Source organism: Ramularia collo-cygni (assembly GCF_900074925.1).
Source record: "Ramularia collo-cygni strain URUG2 genome assembly, contig: RCC_scaffold09, whole genome shotgun sequence".
NCBI classification, from domain to species: Eukaryota; Fungi; Ascomycota; class Dothideomycetes; order Mycosphaerellales; family Mycosphaerellaceae; genus Ramularia; species Ramularia collo-cygni.
Window position 1 is genome coordinate 1,323,224 of NW_019716263.1, and position 25,829 is coordinate 1,349,052.

The 25,829-nt window shown below is 46.6% G+C and overlaps 5 protein-coding genes; 2 read left to right on the top strand and 3 right to left on the bottom strand.

Moving 5' to 3' along the window:
* Positions 1-11,185: 11,185 nt before the first annotated feature.
* RCC_06618 (related to single-stranded DNA binding protein 30K chain) lies at positions 11,186-12,060 on the bottom strand (the record flags this gene model as incomplete). XM_023771881.1 has 2 exons in its annotated part: positions 11,186-12,000; positions 12,057-12,060. The coding sequence occupies 2 exons, from the start codon at positions 12,058-12,060 to the stop codon at positions 11,186-11,188; spliced, it is 819 nt and encodes a 272-aa protein (XP_023627649.1).
* A 436-nt stretch (positions 12,061-12,496) lies between these two features.
* Positions 12,497-13,246, top strand: RCC_06619 (probable ubiquitin carboxyl-terminal hydrolase isozyme L3; the record flags this gene model as incomplete). Its single annotated transcript, XM_023771882.1, has 1 exon — positions 12,497-13,246. One exon carries the CDS (start codon positions 12,497-12,499, stop codon positions 13,244-13,246), a length of 750 nt encoding a protein of 249 aa, XP_023627650.1.
* Positions 13,247-13,657: 411 nt separating this feature from the next.
* On the bottom strand, positions 13,658-15,139 carry RCC_06620 (uncharacterized protein; the record flags this gene model as incomplete). Its single annotated transcript, XM_023771883.1, has 1 exon — positions 13,658-15,139. The coding sequence occupies one exon, from the start codon at positions 15,137-15,139 to the stop codon at positions 13,658-13,660; it is 1,482 nt and encodes a 493-aa protein (XP_023627651.1).
* Positions 15,140-16,502: 1,363 nt separating this feature from the next.
* Positions 16,503-18,208, bottom strand: RCC_06621 (related to UDP-glucose 6-dehydrogenase; the record flags this gene model as incomplete). XM_023771884.1 has 2 exons in its annotated part: positions 16,503-18,077; positions 18,131-18,208. The coding sequence occupies 2 exons, from the start codon at positions 18,206-18,208 to the stop codon at positions 16,503-16,505; spliced, it is 1,653 nt and encodes a 550-aa protein (XP_023627652.1).
* A 1,162-nt stretch (positions 18,209-19,370) lies between these two features.
* RCC_06622 (related to glucose-6-phosphate/phosphate translocator) lies at positions 19,371-20,568 on the top strand (the record flags this gene model as incomplete). XM_023771885.1 has 3 exons in its annotated part: positions 19,371-19,640; positions 19,696-19,871; positions 19,923-20,568. 3 exons carry the CDS (start codon positions 19,371-19,373, stop codon positions 20,566-20,568), a joined length of 1,092 nt encoding a protein of 363 aa, XP_023627653.1.
* Positions 20,569-25,829: the final 5,261 nt, after the last annotated feature.

The following is a 25,829-nucleotide window of genomic DNA, read 5'->3' on the forward strand; positions in this document are numbered from 1 at the left end:
TCGGGGTAAGCGAGTGTAATTTAGAGAAGGAAGAGCCTTCTTAAAAGACTAAATACAAGTGGTTTCTTAGCAAAGGCACAGTTATTCCCTAGCCTATTAAATTCTAACAAGTAGAATAAAGATAAGAAGGAAAACGTACTCCTAGCTCCTATTATTATAGAGCCGCCCTTAAGTTAAGTTCGATAGCCCTTAATTAATCTACTTAATTAACTTAAGAACTATATAGCCTTTATCTTATTATAGGACTATTAGACTAAATACAACCGCTAAGATAACCTATATAAGATACAGGACTTCTTTATTAAAAGGGACCTTAGTCTTAAAGTATTAATAGAGGTAACTCGAGAGCAGTAGATTAAGAATAGCTTTAAGGAAGGATAGCAATAGTACTTACGAAATTTAGTGTATATATAGACGAAGTTAAATTAAGACAGACCGCGAGTAAATAGGCCGGGGAGCGATACTAGTAGTGTGCATTTATATACGCTATAGCTTTTTACGTAGCGGTCCGATTTATGCGATTTTTCTTCGAGCTTCTTTAGCGCATCGAGTTATTATAAGATCCGTTTTATGTTATATAGCATATGTTATATAATAGTATTGTTCTAAATAGGTAGGCAAAACAAATAATATCTAAAGCCTATATAGAGACTTTAAAGCCGGACCTCCGGTGTAATATAGTCTATAATTTATTATATTGCAACTACACGACTAAATTCGGTTAACGATAGCTTAAATTAAAGCTCTCGAAGCGCTCGAATTTTGTGTATTTATACGGTGAATTTAGAGCGTACGGTTTGTACGCAATAGTATAGTACGCATAGTAGATACGAGGATTTTAGGGTCCGAATAGTATTCTTAGCGTTTTCTTAGCGTTTTAGAGAATCCGGCTTTATCTTAGAAAGCTAGTACTTTAGACGATTAACTATCTACTATCTAAACATCTCTTAGAGCATTACTAAGACGTAGCGCACGGTCGTTTTTAGCTGTATATATAGGTTTTTAGGACGGTAAGGGATGCGACAGCTCGATAGTAGTATATATGTACGAAAAAAACACGAAAACGAATATTTATCTTATTTTTTTTTATCGACTAGCCTAACTCTAACGACAGTTAGTAGCTACGTAAACGTACGCTATTACTACGGCCTCTTTTAACACCGCCCTTATTACGTATACCGCCCTCGCTACCTCCGTAGCTATCCCTACCCTCCCTCGATCTATACGCCCTTTAAAAGACGGTCGATAATATAGTTAAGCTACTAGAGGGGATTACGGAACGCCTTAACGCTCTTAAGGGAAGGATTGCGTCGATTAAGGAAGTTGTATAACCCTCGTAGTCGTAGTGCGATTAGCAATCGCTAAAACTAGAGCCGGAACCGTCCTTAGATAAAGAGCTATAGGGCGATAAGGATAAATAAGGGCAATTAATAAGGAGCCGGCTCTAATAGTACTAATCGACTTAGCTACGGAAGCTACTATAATAAAATTATCGCTCTATAACGGCTAGATCCGTATAATACTCGTTAATTGCCTATTTAAGGAAGTATAGGTAGCTTTCGAATGTATCTGCCTCTCTAATATAGCGTCTAATAAACGCCTTAAGTACTAAGAAGGACTATTCGATAGGGTTGTAGTCCGGTAAGTACGGAGGTAAGTACTAGAGCTTAATACTAGCCTTAGCGTAGAGCCGTCTAATACGGATATCGTAGTATATAGAAGCGTTGTCTATTACTAATAACTAACCGGTAGAGAGTTAAGGAATAACCGTATATTCGAGCTATTCGTATAGGATGTCCGCTATAATGCTGCCTTAGTAGATTACCGTTCCCTTAAGGTAACCTTTACTTATTATTACTAGTAAGATACTCTATCGTTTACTACGGTCCTAAGGTTATTAGTCTACGTAGTTAATGCCCTTCTTAGACTAGCCGTACTTACGCTAGCTATATCGTTTATTCTACGTACTCTCGTTAATATAGCAGATACGGTTAGCTAGCTATATATCTCGTTTAGTACGCTAGGCAGCCCTTAGTTTATCGTTTTGTTTACGAAGTCGTTTCTTCGCTACTTTACGTAACTAGCTAGCCTTATATATAGCTCTATAGATAGTTAGTATAGACGTAGTAACGCCGTGTTCGTCGTATAGATACTATTATATTTTATTAAGGTAGGTAGTAGGCTACTCTTATAGCTAGWTAAGTAGGCAACTAATAACGTAGTTATTAAGCAAAGGAGCCGGTCTACTAAAGGTACTACGCGGTAGATAAGGCGTACTAAACAGGTTAAGGGAAGTACGTATTCGATAGACAGTTTTACGGTTAATTTTAAGGTCGTCTATAATGCTATATAGTCCTTAGTCCGTATCCTCTAGACGGCGCAATAGCTTGCTTAGCTTTAGAGTCGGAAGTCTCTTAGGCATTACGGTAATTTTAAGCTATCGTAAGCGTAATATAGATGTACGGTTGTTACGTAATAAATTAATAAACAATATAGTTAAGATTGGAGTAAAAGTTCGGAGGTGTACGGGGATGGGGCAGTTAACTCTAAAAAGAGTGTATATAGAACACCAGCATTAACACCCTTACTACTAAGATCCCCCACCTCCGCGGGCAGCTAGAGGGCCCTATTACTAATATTAGTACTATAGCAGTCTCTACACTACCTAATTAAAGTCTAATTACCTCTAATATCGTTTATACTATGTCGGTGAGTAGTCCGTGTAAAAGGTGTAGTTTTTCGCTAGTTTAACACGTTATAGGATAAGCCTTAGAAGGCGTCTACTAGCAAACGGCTTAATAATAGCCTCTGCTACTAACTGCATATTACCTTCGAAACCTCTAACCGCAGCGACCGGAGTATTAGAAGGGACTATAGAGTCTCTTATCCAACCGTTAGCAAGATACGGCTAAGTTATAAGCTGTTTAGAACGCCCTATCCGCCTAGAGGTGTCCGTGTTAGCCGTCCGCCTTTCCTTACACCTAATTAAGAGTCCGCCTTTTTGTAGTATATATATTCGTAGCCGGATGCCTACGCGGATAAGATAGCCTAGTAGATATTCGATAACACTAGCGTAGTGTACAGCGACCGTAGAGTGCACGCGCTATTAGTAAGGCATAGCTGGACTCGGAAGGTTGCTAGAAGCATCGCTAGTAAGCGGAATAAGGCACTACGAGCGCATTAGCGAGCGAAGAGCGCCGGTTAGAGGCGTAAGGACCTAGTGTTTATTAACGAGTTAGCGTATAATAAGCGGAATAGATACAGGTACGTTGTTAATAGTGTTAATAGTGTTAGTAGTAATGCGAAGGTTAGTGCACTAGCTAATACGCATCTAAAGGAAATACTTATAGTTACCGGCTAGCTATCCTATAGATACACAGTTACTAACTAAACGCTCTAAACGGTGGTCTCTAGTACCTGCATTTACGATAAATAGTTATCTTAATAGGCCGTTATTAAAGCAGGGAGCTATTACCTCTAAAGATATCCTTAACTGGCTTATTAGTATAGTCCTTCCTTAGTTACCTACCGGCATAATCCTTATTATAGATAATGCCTCTATCTACCGTAACGAAACGATTAAGCAGGCTATTCGACAGGCCGGATGCTTCCTTAAGATGCTTCCGCCTTACTTACCGGACTTTAATCTAATCGAACAGTCCTTTAACGTACTTAAGCTATAGATTAAACGACATAGGTATAAGGCAGCTATATACGCTAGCTTCGAGGACTTCCTTATCTACGCTGTACAGGAACAAGAGTTCGAGCATACAGCATAGAAGCATTTCGAGAAGAGTAGGTATCTAGAGTAACTACATACTGTTAGAGGACTAGCTTCTTAACTCTCGGAAGGATTTACTAGGCCTTAGAAAGCATAGATTTTCCCTACCCCTTTATAATAACACTATTATATAACATATGGTATATAATATAGAACATATTTAATAAGATTATAGTGCGCTAAAGAAGCTCGAAGAAAAATCGCAAGGATCGGACCGTTGGATTAGAAGTTATTAGGCCTTAAATATTGCTACTATCTACCTAATACCCGCATCCTTCTTCGTTCTGCTTTAAACGCCTCTACACACCGTTTAATACGCAGTTTATAGCCAGGTATTAATCCCTTCTTACGCTATTAATCCTCGCTAACCTACGTGATATTAATAACCGAGTAATTATTATCTATTATTATCTTTTTAATAGACTGGAGGGCCTGTTGCCGTATCTTACCGTTCTATTCCTTCTTCGGTGCACACTAATTAATAAACTCTTTAACTTTATCCTTAGGCTCAGGCTATAAGGATAGCAATAGCTTATTACCGCGTAGTACAGGCGTTAGTGTTATAGTTAATAGTGTGTTGTTGTATATATATACAACTTAATTACTACTACCTCTAGAGGCCTGTCGATTAAGCTTCTAAGATTGTCGTACCGAATGCATGTTACTACCGCTACTACTATAGCTACTACGCTCCTTCTTATTAATCAACTTATTAAGTAGCTCTTCGCTTAGCTCCTTAGCGGTAAGGGCTCTAGTTCTAATCTCTCGCTACTAGGCTATAAGACATAATCTATATACCGGCAAGTAATTAAATGCCTTATTACGTCCGTTAATATAGTAAGTACGCCCCCTGTTTTTACAACCTCCGTTCGTATAGGTCTAACGCTTAGTAATTGCMTCTAAGAAGTTACCGCTAGCTACTAGCGCTGCTTAATCCTTAGGCAATCGACGTAGATAGATAGCTGTAGCAGTCCTCTATACTAGTGTTTGTTACRTAAGAGATACTCTATGCTCTAGTTTAACATCTACCGCTATACGGAGGTCCTTCTTGTTCTGTTTATAAAACGTCCTTAATTGCTGCATAATGCTATGCTAGCTGCTATCGTCCTTCTACGTTTATACGGCCTAAGCATTAATCGCTAGGCGAGCGTAAGATGCAGTTAACCTAGCGGATAAGAATACACCTCTTATCGTTCGAGTAGCCGTGTTAATCTAGTTCGAAATATTATTAGCCTTATCCTTATTACCGGTAACTAGCTATATCTTATCTTCTCTTTCCTTGCCCTTCTTACAACATAGGCCTATCCGATATACTAACGGTCTATCCGGCGCCTTAGAGCGTAATATTAACATAGTGCGCTCTAGCGATATACGAGGCCGGCTTAATAGACTAGAAATAACGACAGGCTCGATAGCCTTGCCCTTACCCTTCTTTATCCTCTAAGATAGACTAACGGCGGTATTAACAACCTTCTAAGCTATGTACGATANAATAACGACAGGCTCGATAGCCTTGCCCTTACCCTTCTTTATCCTCTAAGATAGACTAACGGCGGTATTAACAACCTTCTAAGCTATGTACGATACGTTCGCTTTCTTCGCCTTACTCGCTAACCTCCGCTTATGCGCTAGTTTTTTGTCTATCTTTATCTTCTAATACCGCTGCTTTCGAGCTAAGTTAAGCTCTACTTCCTTACGCTCCTTCGTAATCCTCTCTTTATCCTCGACACGCATCCTCTTATTAAGCGACCGGAGCCGGTCTAGCTGCTCCGCGGTATAGTTGTAGTGTACTAAGCTTAACTCTACCGTATCCTTACGGCCTTCGATAGAAGGAATAATAGAAGAGTAGAACGAGTACTGCTATAGTAGTAGAGGCGGCGACACGAACAACGGCTCTAAGCCCTCCGGAATATTACTTAGAGCTACTATTATAGATGCAGCTAACACCTGTGTATTTAGTTCATCCTTATCTATAACCTCTAGCGGCCGCGCTAGCTCTTCCTTAAACTCTATTAATCGACGTCGCTTCGGCTTTATCGTATTAATTGCGGCCTGCGCTTTAGGCCTACGCGACATAGAACGCTATAACCTCCGTAACACCGGCTATATAGAAGGAGGAGGCATATAGGCTAGCGATACGAAGGGCGGCGGCGACACGAAGGGCGGTATATCCGGTAGCAACGTAGGGCGTGGTAGAGCGCGTTTACGCGTAGGCTTATTATCTTCATCTGTATCCGGAGGGCAGCTTAATAAGAGCGTAATAGCCTATTAACTCTCGTTAAGTAGCGAGGGCATAGTAAAAATAACTAACAACACCTTCTAAGAGCCCTTAGTAACGACATAGATAGTATATTAGCCTAATTAGGACGTATGGGGATAGTAAAGAAGGATACAGTACTAATATTAGTAGTAGGGCTCTCCGGCGCCCCCGCGGCGATAGATTACCTAAGTAGTAAGGGTGTTATAGGTTTTACTAAGTAGGTTGTAACACCTCCGAACACCTCCGCTTTTTCGTCTCAATTATTCACTACTATACTAATTAAATTAGAACACCACTATTACGCCCTTAAATCACGCTCCGAATAGCTAAAAATCACCGTAATGCCTAGTAGATTAAAACCTCCGGTTCTTAGTAAGGTCCTCCGCCGACTAGAGGACACGGACGAGAGCGACATTACTATAGCTAATAAAGTTAAGATAAACCGCTTAACCGTTTATCGCATACGCGTATATATAGACCTATTTAGATAACCGTACGCTCCGCGTGGATGTAAACTCGGTCTACGGCCACTGCTATCGGATTACTATGTTCGAATAATACTAGACTAGCTGTCTAAGTAGCTAACTGCCTACCTTAACGAGATGTAGTAGTACCTATAGGATAAATACGGTGTATAGGCCTCTATATCTACTATCTATAGGGCTATATACGACGCAGGCTAGTTACGTAAAGCAGCGAAGAAGCGATTGCGTAAGYAGAGCGAGTTCCTACGTRCGYACTAGCGTAGTAAACGTAATACTTAGCCGGCTAACCGCATCTRCTACATTAACGAGAGTRYATAGAACGAACGCTACGGATAGCGTAAGTATAGTTAGAGTAAGAAGGGCGTTAATTGCGTAGATTAAYAACTATAGGACCGAAGTAAAAGATAGAGTATCTTACCTATAATAATACCGGATAGCTACCTACTAGGAACTCTAATACACTAGGGCAGTATTACCGGAGATATACTATACGAATAGCTAGAGGATACGGTTGTTCCTTAACTCTCCGTAGGGTAGTTGCTAGTCCTTAACAATGCATCTGCGTATTACGACATACGTATTAAACGCCTCTACGCGGAGGCTAGCATTTAGATTAAGTATTTACCGCCTTACTCTCCGGACTACAACCCTATCGAACAGTCCTTCTTAGTTCTAAAAGCGTTCGTTCGACGCTATATTAAGGAAGCAGAGGCATTCGAAAGCTATCCGCACTTCCTTATATAGGCAATTAATAAGTGTTATATAGATCCGGACGTTGCAGAGCGACAGTTTTATTACAGTAGCTTCCGCAATTAGCGAAGATGAAGGATTGAATAAGTTAAGTCGATTGCCGGTACTAGAGCTAGCTCCTTATTAATTGCCCTTATTTATCCTTATCGCTCCAGCCTAGTTAATATTAGATAAATGTTCATTTTCATGGTTTTTTCACGTATATATACTACTGTCGAACTGTCGCATCCCTTACCGTCCTAAAACCCTATATGTACAGCTAAAAACGGCCGTGCGCAACGTATAGCAATGTTCTAAGGGATGCGTAGATGCTAGATAGCTAATCGTCTAAAATGCTAGCTTTCTAAGATAAAGCCGAATCCTCTAAAGTTCCCTACGGAAATGCNTTCTAAGGGATGCGTAGATGCTAGATAGCTAATCGTCTAAAATGCTAGCTTTCTAAGATAAAGCCGAATCCTCTAAAGTTCCCTACGGAAATGCTAAGAAATGCTAAGGATACTATCCGGACCCTAAAATCCTCGACTCYACTATACGCACTACGYAATCGCGYAACAACTATGCGCTCTAAATTCACCGCATAAATACTTAAAGTTCGAGCTCGTTAAGAGCTACAATTTRAGCTATTRTTAAGTAAATTTAGTAGCGTAGTTGTAACACAATAAATTATAGACTATATTACGCTAGAGATCCGGCTTTATAGCTTCCGCGAGTCTCTAYATRGGCTTTAGATAGYATTAATTTTGCCTACCTATTTAYAACYACACTATTATATAAYAGATRGTATAYAACTTAAAACGGATCTTATAATAACTCGTTAYGCTAAAGAAGCTCGAAGAAAAATCGYAAGAATCGGAYCGCTATATAAAAAGTTATCGCCGGTTYAAATCYACGCTGCTAGTRTCGCTCCCTAACTRATTATATAGTTGCTTCTATGCACGTAYAGCGCTCCTTAAATATTGCCGCTAGCCCTCCTTAAAACCGTTCTTAACCCACTGCTCTCGTGTTACATCTATTAATGCTTTAAGACTAAGATCCCTCTATACAAAGTAGTCCTGTATCTTATATAGATTATCTTAGCGGTTGTGCTTCGTCTAATAGTCCACCGCTAAGATAAAGTTAATGCAGTTCTTAAGCTAGTTAAGTGGATTAACTAAGGGCTGTCGAACTTAACTTAATAGCGGCTCTGTAATAGGCCGTGGAGGTGTGTTCTCTTTATTACCGTCCGGTAAGGCTCTACTAAGGTAGAAGTTCTATACTTGGCTATAAAGTAACTATTGCTGCTGCTTACGCCGGTTTGGACTAACGGTGTTATCGTAAGGGCGCTCCTTTCGTAATATCGTATAAACTGCTATGCGATACGTAATAGTAGCTAGTAGTTCGAATTTATCTATATACTTGACCTTCGGATTAGGCCTCTTAAGCTGTTTATTTATCAAGCTGTTCTTAATTGCTTTAGCCTAGTTAAGGCCAGCCTATGCGAATAATTCGCAGTGTTCCTCGATATTAGCTACATCCCTAGGCTACTAGCATGTCTAACTATAGTTCCAACACCTCTCTTAATTGCACGTCTATACGTCGTATATGCGGTGCTTTAAATCACCGGTTTTCTCTAGTGTAGCACGCTTAACTCGAACGTTCGCTATCTAAGTGTTCGTAACCGTTCGTCGCTATAAACTCTACGTACTAAGGGCTATTAGTCCTAATATAACACTCGCTAGTATAGGCTAGAACTCGCAGGTAAGATGTAGCTATAGGTCCTTATATCTACACTTACGCTAGACACGTAGTTAAATTAATGCCTTCTCGTATAATTCATTATAGGCTGGATCCTATAAAGGCTAGTATATCCTAGAGAGCTTGCCGTAAGCCGCGTGAAGGATAGGACTAAACACAATATCCTTACGGTAACGAGGCACCTACAGGTCTTAATCGTACTTATAGCGCAACTTATACTACTTCTTAAACCTTCTGAATTAAGAGCCGTCCGCAGAGGACTTCTTAGAGTAGGCTATTAACTCGACACGCTCCTTGCCGCAATTAACTGTCTATGTGGTGCTATATAAAACCGGCCTATTCTTTCTAGCCTCCTCATCCTTATTATTAACATTAATATTAACTGTATGTTGCTTGCGTAACCGCTACGTACTCGGTAGTAGCTATTCTTTATCTTTATCTTTATTATCCTTATCCTTATTATCCTTATCCTTATTATCCTTAGTAACGAACAGCGCCTTATCCGCGACATCCACCTCTTAAGCCAGCTTAGTGCTAACATTAACTTCTGCAGCAGTTCCGGCTCTATTACGCGAACGGCGCTTTCGAGAACCCTCCACTTCTACCGCCGCGGCGCGCTTCTTCGACGATTGCGACTTCTTTACGCTCTAAGCGGCCTTACCCTTGCCCTTAGTATTAGACGGTCTAGCCTTCGGTGTTCGCGGAGTAGCGGCAGCAACAGTAGCAGCAGCAGCCTCTTAAGCCTTCTTAGATAGACGCGCTCTGCGTAGCGTATTACCGCGAGAGGTACGTAATAGAGCCGGCGGCGGCGCAGTACACACTCGATTTTCGGCTATTTCGACAATATCGTCCTTTTCGATCACTACTGGGAAAAAAACACGGATATAGGGTAGTGTTGTGTTAAGAACATAGGTTGTACGCCAAACTTTGGTGTGTGGCAATGTTTGGCTAACGATGAAGCCCTAGGAACCCCACATGTTGCAACTCACTTGGTAAAGAGTGTAATGCTGGTGTTCTAAAGTACGCAGATCGACCTCGACAGCTGACATCAGCTCGCATGCATCCAACTCTCCATGAAAACATCAAAGCATCTACGTTTCGTTCTGTTTATCAACTGGTGTAACCACATCTTCCTGCGTAACATCGCTTGATCAAAAACAGTTTCGAGCTCCTTGAAGATGGACGAAAGAAGACGGGCCTCGTCCTTGTCAAATTCAACAGTCGAGGCCGATCGAGACCTGATGCTCGACATTTACAACCCCTTTGGACTGTTCCCTAGCAAACCTGTTCTCGTCCATCAGTACGCCTTCCTATGCGTAGTCGCGAACATCGTCTGACATACTCGTTAGACGGAACTCTTTAACTCGCAATGCATTCGGCTCCACCCCTCTCCTGGGCCCGCTTCTCTTCGACAACAACGATTCGGATGCACGAGATCACTGTGCGGCAGAAAGAAGTACGTCGAATCAAAAAGCCGCCTTCCAGCCAAATCTAATCATTTCCCCTTACAGCTTTCCTGAGTTGGCTTCGGCTCGCATCATACATGGCTGTAGTCTCCGTTGCGATCCTAATTTCATTCCATCTCAAACACAGAGCTTCGGATCTGGAGAAGCGAATTGCTCTTCCTCTGGGGATTGTATTCTGGTTGCTAGTAAGTCACTTGCCTTGAGCGTGAGGACTCTCTTTGCAGTCGGCGGGCATGGAGATACCTCTGACACAGCTGACCTCTGTCTGTTTCGTTAAGGCGATAGCTTGTCTGACCAGTGGACTTTCGAATTACATCAAGACTGTCAATCGGTATAGTAGACGTGAAGCACTTGTGCAGAGTGGATGGGGAACGCAAGTGGTGAGTGGAGCCGTTCAAGCATGCTTTCGAGATTGTTCTGACCTCCTAGCTAGGTCTTCACAGTGGTAGCCTGCGYGATCATTGCGGCTTGCGTGCTTTTCCTGTCGTTGGAAGCGAAGGAAAAATCCTAGTAGACAGTGATCTAACAAGTCTGAATGAGTTGCGCCGTGTTCATTCCATCTCATACGCCGTCCTGTTCTCATTTCCTCATTTGGGTGCCCGCAGCTTCTTGCACCGCAACTCCACACCACGTTTGTGGTCCGATTATCATGTACAGTCGTCTTGAAATGTCGCCAGCTCACCCGACATGCGTCCTTTCAGCGCTTCCCTCAGATGTCCAGAATCGCCCACGTGGAATCATCCACGGTCGTGTACACCTTGCCCAGATTCAGCAGCTCGTCGGCCGCCTTGAGCACCTCCGACAATTCCAAATTACACCTGCCGGCCAGGTCCTGTGCATGAAGACCCTCATTCGTCTGCGGTGTCGATTTGAGACATGCGAAGAACTTTCTCGCCGACGCGCTGCAGCCAGACAAATCGCCGCCACCGCCTGCCGAATACCCGTTCTGTTGCTGTTGTCCGCTCATCCCACCCGCTGCTGCACCGCCGTTTGTCTGTTGTTCAGGTGGTCCTCGTGTGAAGTGTAGATGTACGACCGTCGCTTCGAGCAGATGGTATGAGATCTCATTGTAGTCCTGCACATGCCGCACGTTGATGGCACCGACATGTCTCTTGTTGTTGAAAGCCTTCAGACGACCCCACACACGTGCATAGCCCTGCTCCACGGGCATACCGCTCTTCTTCTCACCCTCAAGCGCTTCTGCGTCAATCCACACCTTGACTTCAATCGAGCCGGTTCCATCGTCAATTTTGTATGTGACGTTTGTGGTCTGCGTGCTGATGTTCCGGACCTGACCCACAAACGTCACTTGTGTCATCTCTGCATCGTCAACGACGAAGTGGTCGGCGTCGGGGTGGGGATGGTGTGCGTCGAGGAGCTGCTTGATAGTGACGGGTCGCAGTGTGTCTTTTCCATATCCTCGCTTCTGGGCCGATCCCTCACCGCCGCCTTGGGAGCCCGTCATGAACCCGCCGCCATTTGCAGCACCGCCGGCGTTGTAGGATGTGTTGGAGTAGCCGTAGTCTAGGTGGATAGTCAGAGGTACGTTCAATGGTCCATTTCCATGTCGAACAACTCACCCATTGTGTCGTCAGCTGCTGCGTTGATGTTTGCAAAACTTGTTGTGTTTGTTCTGGTCGCTGATGATATTTGCCGGGGGCACTGGCGCCTTCTACGCGCTTCGCGTGCCTTACGCGACGCGATGTGGGGTATTATTTTCCGCTTGATTTCAAATTCAAGGTATGCCCCTCTACCTCTACTTTACATCATCATTGAAGAGCATCGTCTTTCCTTTCATCCACTCGACTCTCCCTCCTCACTCCTCACAGTCAATTTTCAGAGCACATGCTCGGCTGTTTTGCATAGTCACAGGCGAACACTGTAACACAGTAGACTTGGCCGGGAGGACAAGAACAAGCRAGCAAGGTGGGTACCTAGATTGTTTGCTTGCCAGCTCCGTCTCTTGCACATCGTCAGCACCTCGGAACTGAACACGCATCAACACACAACATCCACAATCATGGCAATGGGAACAGGAAAGAAGATGAAGAATTTTGTCCCGCTCGAAGCCAACCCGGAAGTGATGACGAGCATGATGAGCAAATTGGGCCTCTCGCCTTCACTTGCCTTCCACGACGTCTTCAGCATCGACGACCCCGATCTTCTGGCCTTCATCCCACGCCCTGCATATGCGCTGCWGCTAGTTTTCCCAATCTCAAACACATACGAGAAGTTTCGCCGGGAGGAGGATGCTTCCAAGGAAGACTATACGGGTAGTGGCGACGGCGAGGACGTCATTTGGTACAAGCAGACTATCGGAAATGCATGCGGGCTGATAGGTCTACTACATGGTGTCTCCAACGGACCTGCCAGCTCTCAGATCCAGTCTGGCAGCGATCTCGACAAGTTGGTCAAGGCTGCGGTACCGCTGAAGCCTGCTGAACGCTCCGAGTTGATTGAACAGACCGAGGCTCTAGAGACTGCTCATCAAGCAGCTGCGGCGACGGGTGACAGTGCACCACCTGCTGCTGGGGACGATGTGGACTTGCATTATGTGTGTTTTGTGAAGAGCGAGAAGAACGGGCATCTCTGGGAGATGGATGGACGTCGGAAGGGACCACTCGATAGGGGAGCTCTGGCGGCGGATGAGGACGTTCTCAGCCAGACTGCTCTGGACAAGGGCGTACGGGCCTTCTTGAAGCGCGAGGCAGAGGCTGGCGGTGGAGAATTGCGGTTCAGTCTGATCACACTTGCTGAGTCTCTGGACTAAGCAGGCCAATCATATTATTATCACTTTTCAGTGAGCTCGTAAGATCGATGTCTGCTGGACCGCGGTGGTTGGACAGTGGTGGTTGGACCGTGGTGATTGCGCAAGAATCTACTAGGGTCAGGGTTGGGGTAGCACGATCTCGACTTGATACATGACAATGCCAGTACCCTTGCAGGTATAGCGTGACGATATGCGTCGTGACATTGTCGACTGTGTATTGCTGGCCGGGAGACGATGTAATTATACAGCGATTGTGTCTCCACGACCCCRAAGTCCAGTTACGCATGGGTGACACTTTCACTCCGGGCACCAACTCCCAACCTTGTTGAAACGTGAGCTGCTGGATAACATATGGCCCGCTAGAGCGCTGTCTCGGAAAGGAAGTCTCTTCCAGTTTTCCGAAGCTATCATCTAATCTGCACCCTCTTCAGCAGGCTTCTCTTTTAAGAAAAGCACCGGCTCATGCGTGCTGCACATCCCATCCCACGGCAACCACTCCCCAGAGGCCTGCCACGCACCACCTTTGCCAACCTCGTCAACACGCGGCTGTGCCTGTACAGGCTTCCCAGGAAACCACTCTTTGCCGTCTATTGCAATGAAGCTCTGCTCTGTGGCCGAAGACTCAACAATTTTTCCTTTCGCCGCCCTTAACAGATTCTCGCCCTCTGGATGCCACCACATTCTCGGCCACCACCAGTCCCGCACCGCTTTATTTCCCGTGATATGAAAGAGTGGGAACGGATTTTGTGACACTGTATTCGTTCCCAGCATGACCTCCTCCCAGCTTCCAGCACTTGGATTCTCCATTGCTGCAAAAGGAGGTTCCGACTGCTGTACGTCTTGCCTCAAAGTCCAAGACTTCATCGCGCTCTCGCTCCAGACTYCCTTCCCTTCCTTTGGGAGAGGTGTACTGTCATTGAATCGCATCCAAGCCAGCGATCGTTCCCAAGCCGTGGCGGCCTGGAAGAGCTCAGATTCGTAATCGAGACATATATGATATTCCACCCTCTTCTCAGCCGGGATATCCGGAATGACAATGTCCTTGTTGATTGACATGGGCTTCGTCGCAAATTGAGCACCATACTGCAGCTTCCTCCGATTCACCTCCTGCTCTCCCCAAACTTCTGCGAAAATGTATTGATCGCTGTAGGAATAGATCCATTCTGGATCATATCTTGCACTCAACATATCCAATGTCGCGGCGAACATATCTCGCACATCCTTAACTGGTCCCATGATCGTGCCGCTGTTCAAATATCGAGGTCTGACTGTGTGGAGGTCTGTATCTGTTCGAGGACCGAATGCATCTCTTGGGAGGGTCGACTCTGGCGCAGCCCATACTGCTGGGTCGAGCACTCCCTGTGGCCAATGAACCTTATCCGGACCAAAGATGATTGTGTTACGGACTTGGCTGCCGACGGTCTGTTTTCCCAAAATGCCATCTCGTCGAACTCGGTCGTCGTTTGTCTTGAGGACTTTGGCGTACCTTGAGATCATCACATCGGGGCGAAGCTGCAACCAGATGTCATAGCCGTCCACCAATAGCACCAAATCATTGTCCGCGGAAGGTGGGAGAGAGCGAAGATATGTCAAGGTCTCGGTGATCTTGAACAAATGCGACTCCGTGCCATTGTAGATGCCTCTTCCTCCCCACCCTATGAGAGTTGGCTCGGGGTAGCCAGTGACCGCAGCTGAAAGCAAGAGCCGGCAGAAGTTGAGGTTTGCACATGTTGCGGGTACTAGAAGGTGAAGTGTTTGCGAAGTCGAGGCGGAGCCGAGAATGTCCAAGGATGCGGTTCGAATGGTGGAAAAGTGAAGTCCGAAGAAGAATGGTCCTAGTATTACGAGGAGCGCTGTTGCAAACAAGGCGAGAAAGCGCTTCAGARAGTTCATGTCGAAATGTTTCCTCCCCGCAGAGATGCGGAATGCTAGGTAGGACCGGGGCTGTAGCACGATTGCGCTAACTAGCAATAAGACACGATTCGCACCATTGAAGTGGTGACGGAGATACGGTCGTGCTGGGAGGCGATGGAACGGCCAAACAAGCTGCACAAACAAACAGGAGACAAAAGAAGGTGATCAAGGAGAGAGACTACAAAAAATGTGACGCTGGCCGTGGCCGCGTGTCTCCAGATCCCCCCATGCCCAGGGGACCACATTTGGGGATTTCTCTGGCCCGGCGGACATACCGGAGTGGAAAGAGTCGACATCAGCAGCGAGTAGGAGGCCTGGGCGCAGACGCATAACCCGGTCCAGATCTCAATGGTTGTTGTTGTCATGATCATGATCAATCATTGCTTTCAATCTTGCCGTGTACAAGCCTCCCCGCCACGAAGACGCCGTCCGTCTAAGTCGCGGTCACGAGCAGCGAGACGTGACGAAAGCCGGCGGCACCCAGCTGCAGTAGAAATCAGCTAACAGTGGGGATTCGAGAGCATCCTAGTCTCGCTTGTGAGACGTACCACTGCGACCTACCAAGCGCAGTGTGGAGACTTCTGCCATACCAGGGATTTGCTCGGACATCCATGCTTGCAATCGGAGATGAACGACAGCAGGGAGGCTCATTAGATGCATCCACAGCAGATTCTCGTCAAAGCCCTACACATATCTTCATAGGTAGCTATGGATGACTCTAGGAATGACGTACCAATACAACGGAGTACGCTTGCAGTCTGCATCGTCCGGGCTCTCTCATTCCCGACTTGATGCCGCTCGCCGACGCCAAATCCAAATCCATGTTTTTTCAGCTCCATCATTTTTCAGCTCGGAGTGAAGTCAAGGATCGTCGGCATCCTTCACGGCACGAACGGCCGGATGCGTGAGCTGATTGGCGTCTGGGCGTCTCTGGGCACTGMTTGGCTTTCATCGCGCTAATGCAGGTCAGAAAACCAAAGGATCGTGGCGTGAATAGAAACAAATGAGTTGAACACAAGCTCCGCAGTGGTTCACGTCGAATACATATGTTTTTGACACGATGGAAATGCAACGTATCCTGTGAACACGGGAAGGATTGTGCAAGCGGGCGCTCCGTCGGTCCCTCCTCCATGATAAATGTGCAACGCTCCAAGAAGGCTACCAGTCGCGAACAAAATCATGGCTGTTCGTTGTGTCCCACGCCCACTGTATCATGTGGTCTACCTGCGACAGCCATGGTAGGCTTGTCTTCTAACGTACCCCAAAACTGACAATCCAAAAAGGAAACGAGGCATTCGCACGCGGCCCAGTCGCGGCAGTGCCTCAAGAAAAAATCGCATCGTTACAACAAACGCTGGCGACTACCAGCTCTTCCAATGCACTCGACAGTGAAACCGATCCCCGTGAGCTTTTCGGCGTCCACCACATTGCGGCCATCGAAGACCAGGCGAGGTCGCTTCATCGAGGTAGCAATTTGTACCCAATCTAGGCGCTTCTCGGCTTGTACATGTGCTCCGTCAAATTGTCCTGCTATGTCGGATGGCAAAGGCGTTCCGAGTCCGCTGTCGTGCGAGTCGCTCCCTGCGTCCGAGCTGGAGGATGATTGGGGTCGGCGTGCGGTCTTGGACTGAACGATGAGCTGTTGAATCTTTCCATTGGCCGAGCCGGCTTCGTGGACTCTGTCGGTCTTGAACTCATCCCATTCAGTCAGKATCACAACCGCACTTGCGTCTGCACACGCAGAGAGCGCGTCCGAAACGACTTCCACTCGTTGTCGGACCACTTCCGCTGGATGTGTGCTTGCAAGATCGCGGTGAATTTGGTCTTCGGAGACCTGGGGGTCGTAAATGGCAATCTTTGCTCCCTCGGCAATAAGTTGTCCAACAATCGTTATCGCTGCACTTTCTCTCGTGTCTCCCGTGTTCTTCTTGTAAGCAAATCCAAGCACCGCAATCTTCTTGTTCCTCAGTGTGTTATACAGTCGTTTTGTAATCCGCTTCGCAAACCGCTCTTTCTGATACTCGTTGATATCCACGACCGATTTCCAGTATGCAGACACCTCGGGAAGATGCAGAGTCTCTGCAATATACGCAAGACTCAGCACGTCCTTCTTAAAGCAAGAGCCACCGAATCCTGCTGATGCCTTCAGCATACGGCTACCGATACGTGAGTCCAAGCCGCATGCGAAGGAGAGCTCTTCAATATTCGCGCCCGTCGCTTCACAAATCGCACTGAGCGAATTGATGCTGGAGATACGCTGAGCGAGCATGCAGTTCGCGGCCAGCTTAGCCAGCTCCGAGGACCACAAGTTGATGGTTATGATGCGTTCACGGGGTACCCATGCCGAGTAGACCTGAGTCAGAGCTTCTGCAGCTTGCCTTGCGCTTYCATCCTTGGTGGACCCGATCAGAATGCGGTCAGGGCGGAGCAAGTCGTTGATCGCCGTGCCTTCCGCAAGGAACTCTGGATTGGAGAGAATGTCAAAGTGAACATCGGGGGAGGCATGCGCATCGAGGATCTCGCGAATGTTCTCAGCAGTACCGCATGGCACTGTACTCTTCTCCACGATAATCTTGTCGCTGGTTGCAACCTCCGCAATGGTCCTCGTAGCTGATTCAACATATGCAAGATCGGATGCGCCGCCCGCTCCCAAACCTTCCGTTTTGGTGGGGGTATTGACCGCGATGAAGATCAAGTCTGCTTCGTCGATGGTTTTGGCAACGTCGGTGGAGAAGTGGAAGTTGGGAAGACGGCCGTCGGTGCCATCTCTTGCGATCTCGACAACTTCGTATAGACCAGGCTCGTAGATGGGAAGCGCTTTGGACTTCCAGGCTGCGATTCGAGACTCGCTCAGATCGACGACGGTGACTGTGATGTCGGTGTTCTCTTTGGCAATGACTGCACTGGTAGGTCCACCCTGAGAGTTGTGAGTGAGGGAGGTTGTTTCGGTATGGACATTGCATAACCTACAACGTAGCCGGCGCCGATGCAACAGATCTTCTTGATGGGCCTGCGGGTCGTCRTTGTCGTCGCCGTGCTTGATGCCATGCTTTGTTCCCAACAGAAACGATGTGAGCCCGGTCACGAAAGATGAGCGACGGGAATGAACAGCTGCTAGCGGGATCTACATTGAGAGTTACTTAGTCTTAAACTCAGTTCGCGCCGCGCAAGAGGGTCTCACGGCGGCACGTGGGGCGACCGTTGGTAACCTAAATTAGAGAGCCGAGCCCGCGTAGGTTCGATCAGGGGCGCGCGACTCGTGAGGCGTCCCAAGGCGACAGACAATTTATGCGGTAKGCGACGTGTGACGGCCTGATGGTGTGACCCCAGCTACCTTATCCCTGGCGTGATTCCACCTCGTTGTCGCCGGGGATCGGGCATCGGGATGCAAATGTTATGTACCAACAAAGAACGCGCTTCTCCAGTGCTACTCGGGCAAACTTCGTATCACAACACCACAGCATCTGAGCCCTCTCTATCGGGCCACCCTCCGGACAGACGTATGCGGGACCGGCCGCACGACGCCTTCCCGCAATACGGCAGTGGACAAAGGAAATGGGTAAAATCTGGCCGTTCGCCGGCGTCTGAGGGGGCAGCACGAAGATTGCACCGTATGTTGCAGCAATGCTCCTCATCCATGGCCATGACGTCGCGAGACTGACGGCAGGCTGGGCCAAGCCCATGTGTCTGTGACAACTCAGTTATTATTATTGTCCACTCTCGCGGCGCCGAGAACTGGTCGCCAATGGACGTCGTGGACAGTTGTGGCTTACGTGTCGAGGACGGGAGCTGCGGCACTCGAGGCACTGCACCTTTCTGGGCGTTGGGTCGTTCTCTTGGTACGTCGCTCGCGCCATCGGATTCATTTTGCCTCTCCTCCGTCCAAATAAGATTAGATAGCCATCATAGCGCGCTACCTTGTTCGCCCAGAAATGAAAGCCCCTCCGCGGACGCCAGTCCTACAAGGTCGAACGTCTCCATAAAATTGGCCACAAACGCTCGCCGTCCTGTTCCGCCTCTTCCTCTTGGTCACGGCTTGCGGCAACACATCATCTCTTGGCGTCAGGCCGTGCACCTTCTTCACATTCTTGCTGACTTCCGCCTTCTCGTTTCCCCATACACCCGCCACACCAGTAATCAATCACGCGTCCGGACTTTAATAATTTCCTGTTTGCTGCTGTGACTGGCATCCGACGGATCGAGTATCACAATGGACGAAAAGCAAGACACTCGAGTGTCGATAAACTCCATGAGTTCTGGCGACTCTCGATCCGACGTGGAGCACACCGAGGAGAATCACGAGCTGCTTGACAAGGATGAACGGGAAGCACAGGACCTCGAGGCACAGTCACCCGTCGAACCATCATCACCTCCACCGGTCGAGTACAGTGTCTCGACCAGCCGGAAACTCTTTTATCTCGGCCTATATTTCCTTCTCAACCTCGCCGTCACCCTCTCCAACAAGGCACTCCTACGAAGTGTAAGTGCGAGATGTTGGTCTAGCGTCATGTCTCACAAGCTGACATCAATGCCAGGCATCATATCCATGGTTATTGACATTTGCCCACACATTTGCGACTTCAATAGGATGCACGGCACTGCTTGTGACTGGCCACCTCAAGCTATCGAAGCTTACCGTTCGCGAGAATCTGGTTCTGGTTGCGTTTTCCACATTGTTCACCCTCAACATTGCGATTAGTAATGTCTCTTTGTAAGTCGAGTCTGTTCGAACTTCGGTTGCAATGACTAACCCCGTTTGTAGGGCTCTCGTGTCTGTTCCATTTCATCAGGTCATGCGCTCCACCTGCCCGCTGATGACCATTCTCATCTACAAAGTTGCCTATGGCCGCACCTACTCCAACGAAACATGGATTTCGATGATTCCGCTGATCCTCGGAGTTGGTCTGGCAACGTTTGGCGACTACCACTTCACCATGCTGGGGTTCACGCTCACACTCTTTGGCGTAATCCTCGCCTCAATCAAGACAGTCGCAACGAACCGCTTGATGACCGGCTCCCTCAAACTGTCCGCCATGGAGGTCCTCTTCCGGATGTCACCTCTGGCGGCGATTCAATGCTTGGTGTACGCGGGAGGAAGCGGTGAGATGAGCCGTTTCCAAGCGTCATACTCTGAGGGAGTGTTCACGACGGGCCTCGTGGTCTTCATTGTGTCCAATGCCGCCATGGCATTTGGCCTAAACCTGGTGTCCTTCCAGACCAACAAGGTCGCGGGAGCTCTCACCATTTCCGTCACCGGAAACGTCAAGCAGTGCTTGACTATCGTCCTGGGGATCGTGCTCTTCAACGTCAGGATAGCGCTCCTGAATGGTGCGGGCATTTTCATTGCAGTACTTGGAGCCGCCTATTACTCAAAAGTAGAGTTGGATCGCAAGCGCCTTTCTAGCTAGCCCTACAAATCGACCGCAAAGTGAACGGTATTTGCCCTTGATATCTTGATCATCGTCACAACATTTTGGTTTCAAATGCTCTGACGTCCCTCCTCTCCCCTGCCTATTCCTTGCCCATAATGGCCAGGTTGAAACAGCGACGGCCGAGCTCAGGGCCAAAACGCCAATTCAGGCTGAAACACTTTTCAGCAATAGTGTCACGGATTCTCCCGTTCCAGATCCATTTTCGGGCACAGATGTTGCCCAAGATCCAGATGTTCTTTCCAGCGAAGTGGCTCCATGTAAGAGAGTATAGAGGCTGATCATAAGTATCACAAGGAGTTGTTGTCGTCCGGATGCGCCTTGTACTCCGTAGTCTACGGACGAGGCAAGCCCGTATCAGGCTTAGCGCATTACATCGACACCCACCGACACGCAMTCCATACCTTCGAAATACCACACGATATCTGCTTCAACCGCTCGCCGCTACCATCTGCCGCGCCGTGAGCCCGCTACGGCACCTATCATTCTCAACTGTCGCGAATGTGCGCGCCTTGCCATCATTTCACCCATGATTCCACCTGCCCTCGGCGTGCGCGCACCCTCTCCCAAAACATACCCTTCGCTCAAACAGTCGAAAATACACACCACGCCGAGACTTCTGGCACACAATCTCGCAACCCCTCTCGCCGAGCCCGTCCGGAGATTGCAGTTCCGACGATGTGCGTAGGAGAGGCTGGCTACTAGACTGGCGAATCGACGATGAAGCAGGGCAATTTGCGCTTGTTTCCTACATACATAATAACAGCAAAACGATTGGACGATGGTTGRGCCTGGGCTAAAGATCGCGGATACCAACACAACTATTACCAGCATCGATTGGGTGTTGCCCTCCCACCACGTCGAGTGGCGCTAGGCAGCAGCATGGCAGTCGAATTCTGGACGGGCGAAACACCAACACCGCCACCGACACTAATACGAGGAGGGGTGGGGCTTAACGATCGCATGCTGCTTGTGCCTCTTCAAGATCAGGCCGTTCGACCGCCAGCAGTACAGGATATAGAACTCCTCTACGGACACCCGCAAAGTCACCGGCGCCTGGGCTCCGTTTCGATCGACGCATGTCGACGATGCTGTCCACTTTGGACGTGTGCATCTTAACTGCTTAGCTACTACCGTGTTCAACTAAAGGCCGGCATAGTGATAGTTAAGAGAAGGCGCGCGATAGCATAGAAGGGCTTCGCCTCCAAACAAATCCTTGACCTACCGGTGCCTTGTAATGCGTTTTCATGTAGCTGGTCGTCTAGCGGTACCTTGGGGAGCTTTCGGGATATTGGGCCGAGGTTGTGATCGCTGGCCTCATACTGGACGGACGGTCATAGCCCTGCCTCTCCTCTAATGCGGCGCGAGCGTCTAGTAGCCTCACGGCGCTTCCCTTATATAATCGCTCCCCGCCGTCCTCGTGACTGGACATTCAAACATGCCGGTTCCGATCGGTTGTAGATCCACACGGCCACCCGCGTTTTCATCTTGCTATTGGAAATACCATAGCTGCCTAACCGGTTAACCTGGGCAGGCAACAGCGGAATGATTAGATGGCAGTCTATAGTTGTGAGACTGGTCACTGGGGTCTGTGCCGCAGCACAGCACAGTAGCGAGATACTAGTAACAGCCTTGTATTAGGCTAGAGGATGCGCTCGAGAAGAGAATTAATTTACCTATTACCAACTTAGGTGGCGTAAAGGACATGGGACTGTCGAGCTACGCCACTTAACATAGTAGGAGACGATTGGATAGCATTTATCAACGAAACTCCGGAAGGCGGCGGTATTAAGACAGGCGTTGCCGGTGACAGCCTTCGATCTGCAACTAAGCCATACGTCCAAGGTGTTAGTATAGCGGCTGCTCGAGCTACCCGAACTCCCCGAGCTGCCCGAAGCGTAGCGTTAGGTGTGAAAGCTCTCACAAATCTCCTCCACGGGCGAGCTAGTAACAAAACATGTCGTACATTTTTCAATCTGTTCTAGATGAGCTCGAACGCCTGTACTTAAGCTGAGCGTGGGCATAATCACTTAATACTCTGATCTAATGTCGGCTTCGTCCTCGACAGCCGGTAATGTCTTCGTAATACGCGGATTGTTATAGATTAGGACCGCCCCCCGCGCATAAGTGGCGTAGAAAGGGGGTCGTTTTTCCCATCTATTGATATAATGGATCTAAGCAATGTCCTTGTTAACTTGTTCTTTCAGCGAAGGCTAAGCGAACCGCCTTCCCTTAGTCCTCCCTAATAAAACTACGATAACAGGCATATTATGTATAACATGAGCGGTATCGAAGTCGTAAGAGGCGTGGAATACATCGAAGACGAAATAGATGGTTCTGCCCTAGTCTTCACACGCAAGGTACAAAGTCTCTATGCCAGGAATGCCGAGTATCGAAAGGACATGTCTAATAATAACTAGGGCAGGCTCCGAAATGTATTCACTATGTCCTCGCACTAGGACTGTAACGCGAGTTAGCTGTTAGAGACTGAGATGTGCCTTGAAATTTGTTAGTGGGAGTGCTAACAAGAATACTGCCTGCCGCTTAGAGACCCACCTTAATATTACTTCGCTCAGACATTATCCAGACTTTAATAGCAAGTGCCTTTATGCTAAGGAGTRGATTAGGAAGATAAGGAATGCTAAAGAGAGGAAAGCGAAGGTCATAACGGTAATAACTGAAAATTGCTACCCCGCATAAATCTAAGGTCCCTTACTGCTTAACCCTGCTAGTGGCCTTGCCTAAAGCCCCGGATTATCCAAAAGTTATTCACTTTCTAGTGTTAGATACTAGCAACTCGCACATTTGCCGTCTCTACTGTTGCTCTAGGTGACGCCGGCTACATTATATGCACAGCTCTGGCCGTAATTTGTAAAGCGAATTGTTCGCAATGTTGTTTGGCACGGCTACCCGCGTAGCCGGCCCTCGTAGAGCACGTTCCTCTACACACACATTTCTGTCGCACAGTTAGCAAAGGTTTTGATTTATCTTTTAGTTAGTAGATCTCTTAATTGATTAGAAGACTCACTGTTAATGCGACGTTGGACAACGCCTTAGATAACGGCTTGCTAACGTGGAGTATTCACCGGAAGTCTCTATTGCGTTTAATAAGAGCTTGTTAATAGCTTTGCGATAGAGGGAGAACTTCGTTATATATACTTAGTTAATGTTCAGTTGAACACCTACTCTAAATTGCTTATAGGTATACTACTCGCCTAATGCATTTACTAAATGTTACACACAGCACACTTATAAAAGTACTCCTGTTCTCCTATAGAGTAAGATCTTACGTTAAATGTAGTAATTATAATAACTTGCCGAGCGTATATATGTTTATGTAAATCACACTGCCTTTATACCTTTACTAGTCTTTAAAGTCGATCGCCACGAATAGGGCTAGGCATTTTCGATATTATCCTGCTTAAGTATAGCATTAGAGCGTTAGAGATGTGTTTCGATACTAATCTAGAGTAGGTAATAGTTAGTCGAATTATACTAACGTTAGGTCCTTAGACATTATACCGTACGATAGGGACTCGCCTAACCTTTCTAAACTACTTAGAAGTATAATAGAACTTTGCTTTATTATACGATAAATATACGCTAGCGGCTAATATCGGATCGGGAATGCATAAATAAGTGCTTAGAGAAGCTATATTATAATTGCTACTATTCTTCGCTTATAGTATACGCTCTATAGCTATAAGGGGACGATTAGTAGTAGATAGTAAGCTAGACCCGTTATTATAGTTACCCGATATACGACCGACCTTATCGGGCTCTCGTATAGTAGGAGAAATAAGAAAGGTACCGTAATAGTAACTTCGATCGTAGTCGCTAGAGAAGGCGGAAGGAAGCGAGCTAATCCCTCGAGGCTCTTCTATAAAACTATTAGCCCCGGACAAAATAGGTCTCCTCGACTAACTTGCCTCGGAGCGTATAGTTAGAGTAATATAGGCGATTAATATCGTCTCGGTAGCTACGATAAGACCTAGTATAAGTCCCTACTATTTAGTAGATATCCCGTCGTAGTAAAGCTTAATATTACCGTATAGTGTAGATATCTACTTAAATAGTAAGCCGACGAAGAGACTAAGGCGCGTAGTAAACCGTTAGGTAGAAATTTCTCTAAAGACATCCTCTAAAAGCGGGCTAAGAATAATAAACGCTATATAGACCTATTTCTAGTAAGCTCGGCGCTTATATACAAGCCGTGTTTATATATAATTACTAAATTATATACTATAGTCGCGTCGTAGAGGCGAGATACCTATCTCGGTAGCGGGGTAGAAATTGTCTTCGTCTTACGGATTCGCTAAGAGTACTATTAACCGTACGACTTAATATTAAAGAGGGCTAAAAAGATAGAGTATAGAAGAATAATAGCTAGTTCTATATCGAGGTAGTAAGTAAATAGACCGGTAAGCCTAGTAAGGAGGGCGAGGAGGTATTTATAGTCGTAGTTATAGCTATCGCATTGCCCTATATTAATAAACTCGTCCTCTATTAGAAAGAGCGGTACGAGAGTAACAGATGTCGCTAGTCCTTATAATTATAATATAGTAACTAGGCTTTAGCACTATAGACGAACTTAATACTATATCTACCCTATATTAAAGTATTCTATTACCGCTAGCAGAGTACTAAACTTAATTAAGTTAGAATAGATTCGGGCCGCTTTAGGACTAGTAGGCTTAATTATCTACGACCTAAAAGGTCTAATCCTCTCGCTATATCGTAGTAGAATCCTTTTATCCTCTCCTCTACCCTAACCTAACCCTACTTCGTTTAGTCGCGTAAGATAAATCTATGTTATTAAACCTAGAAAGTAACTAGAGAAGTAAGGCTAATAGAATAATAGTAGCTTTTCGGAGTAGTACTACGCACTCGACGCTACGAACCTATTAGGAAGTATTATAGATCTTCCTACTAAAGGCAATAGATTCTAGCATCTCTAGAATCTTAGTATAACCGGAGAGTAAAGAACTAGGGCATAAAGGGTAGGTATAGTATGTTTATTCTGCCTATAGAGACATAGATCTTATAAGGGTAAAGATGTAGTAATGTATTAGACACCCGTAATCACTCGATTAGAGATAAGACTAATTCTTATAGGTTAAATGTGCGCTATGCGTAGGAGTTATATATACGCTAAGCCTACGCTAAGCAGTTAGGTTATATTATACTCCCTTCTCTAAGGTTAGTTAATCTAGCTACCTCTATTAATCCTATTATTATAA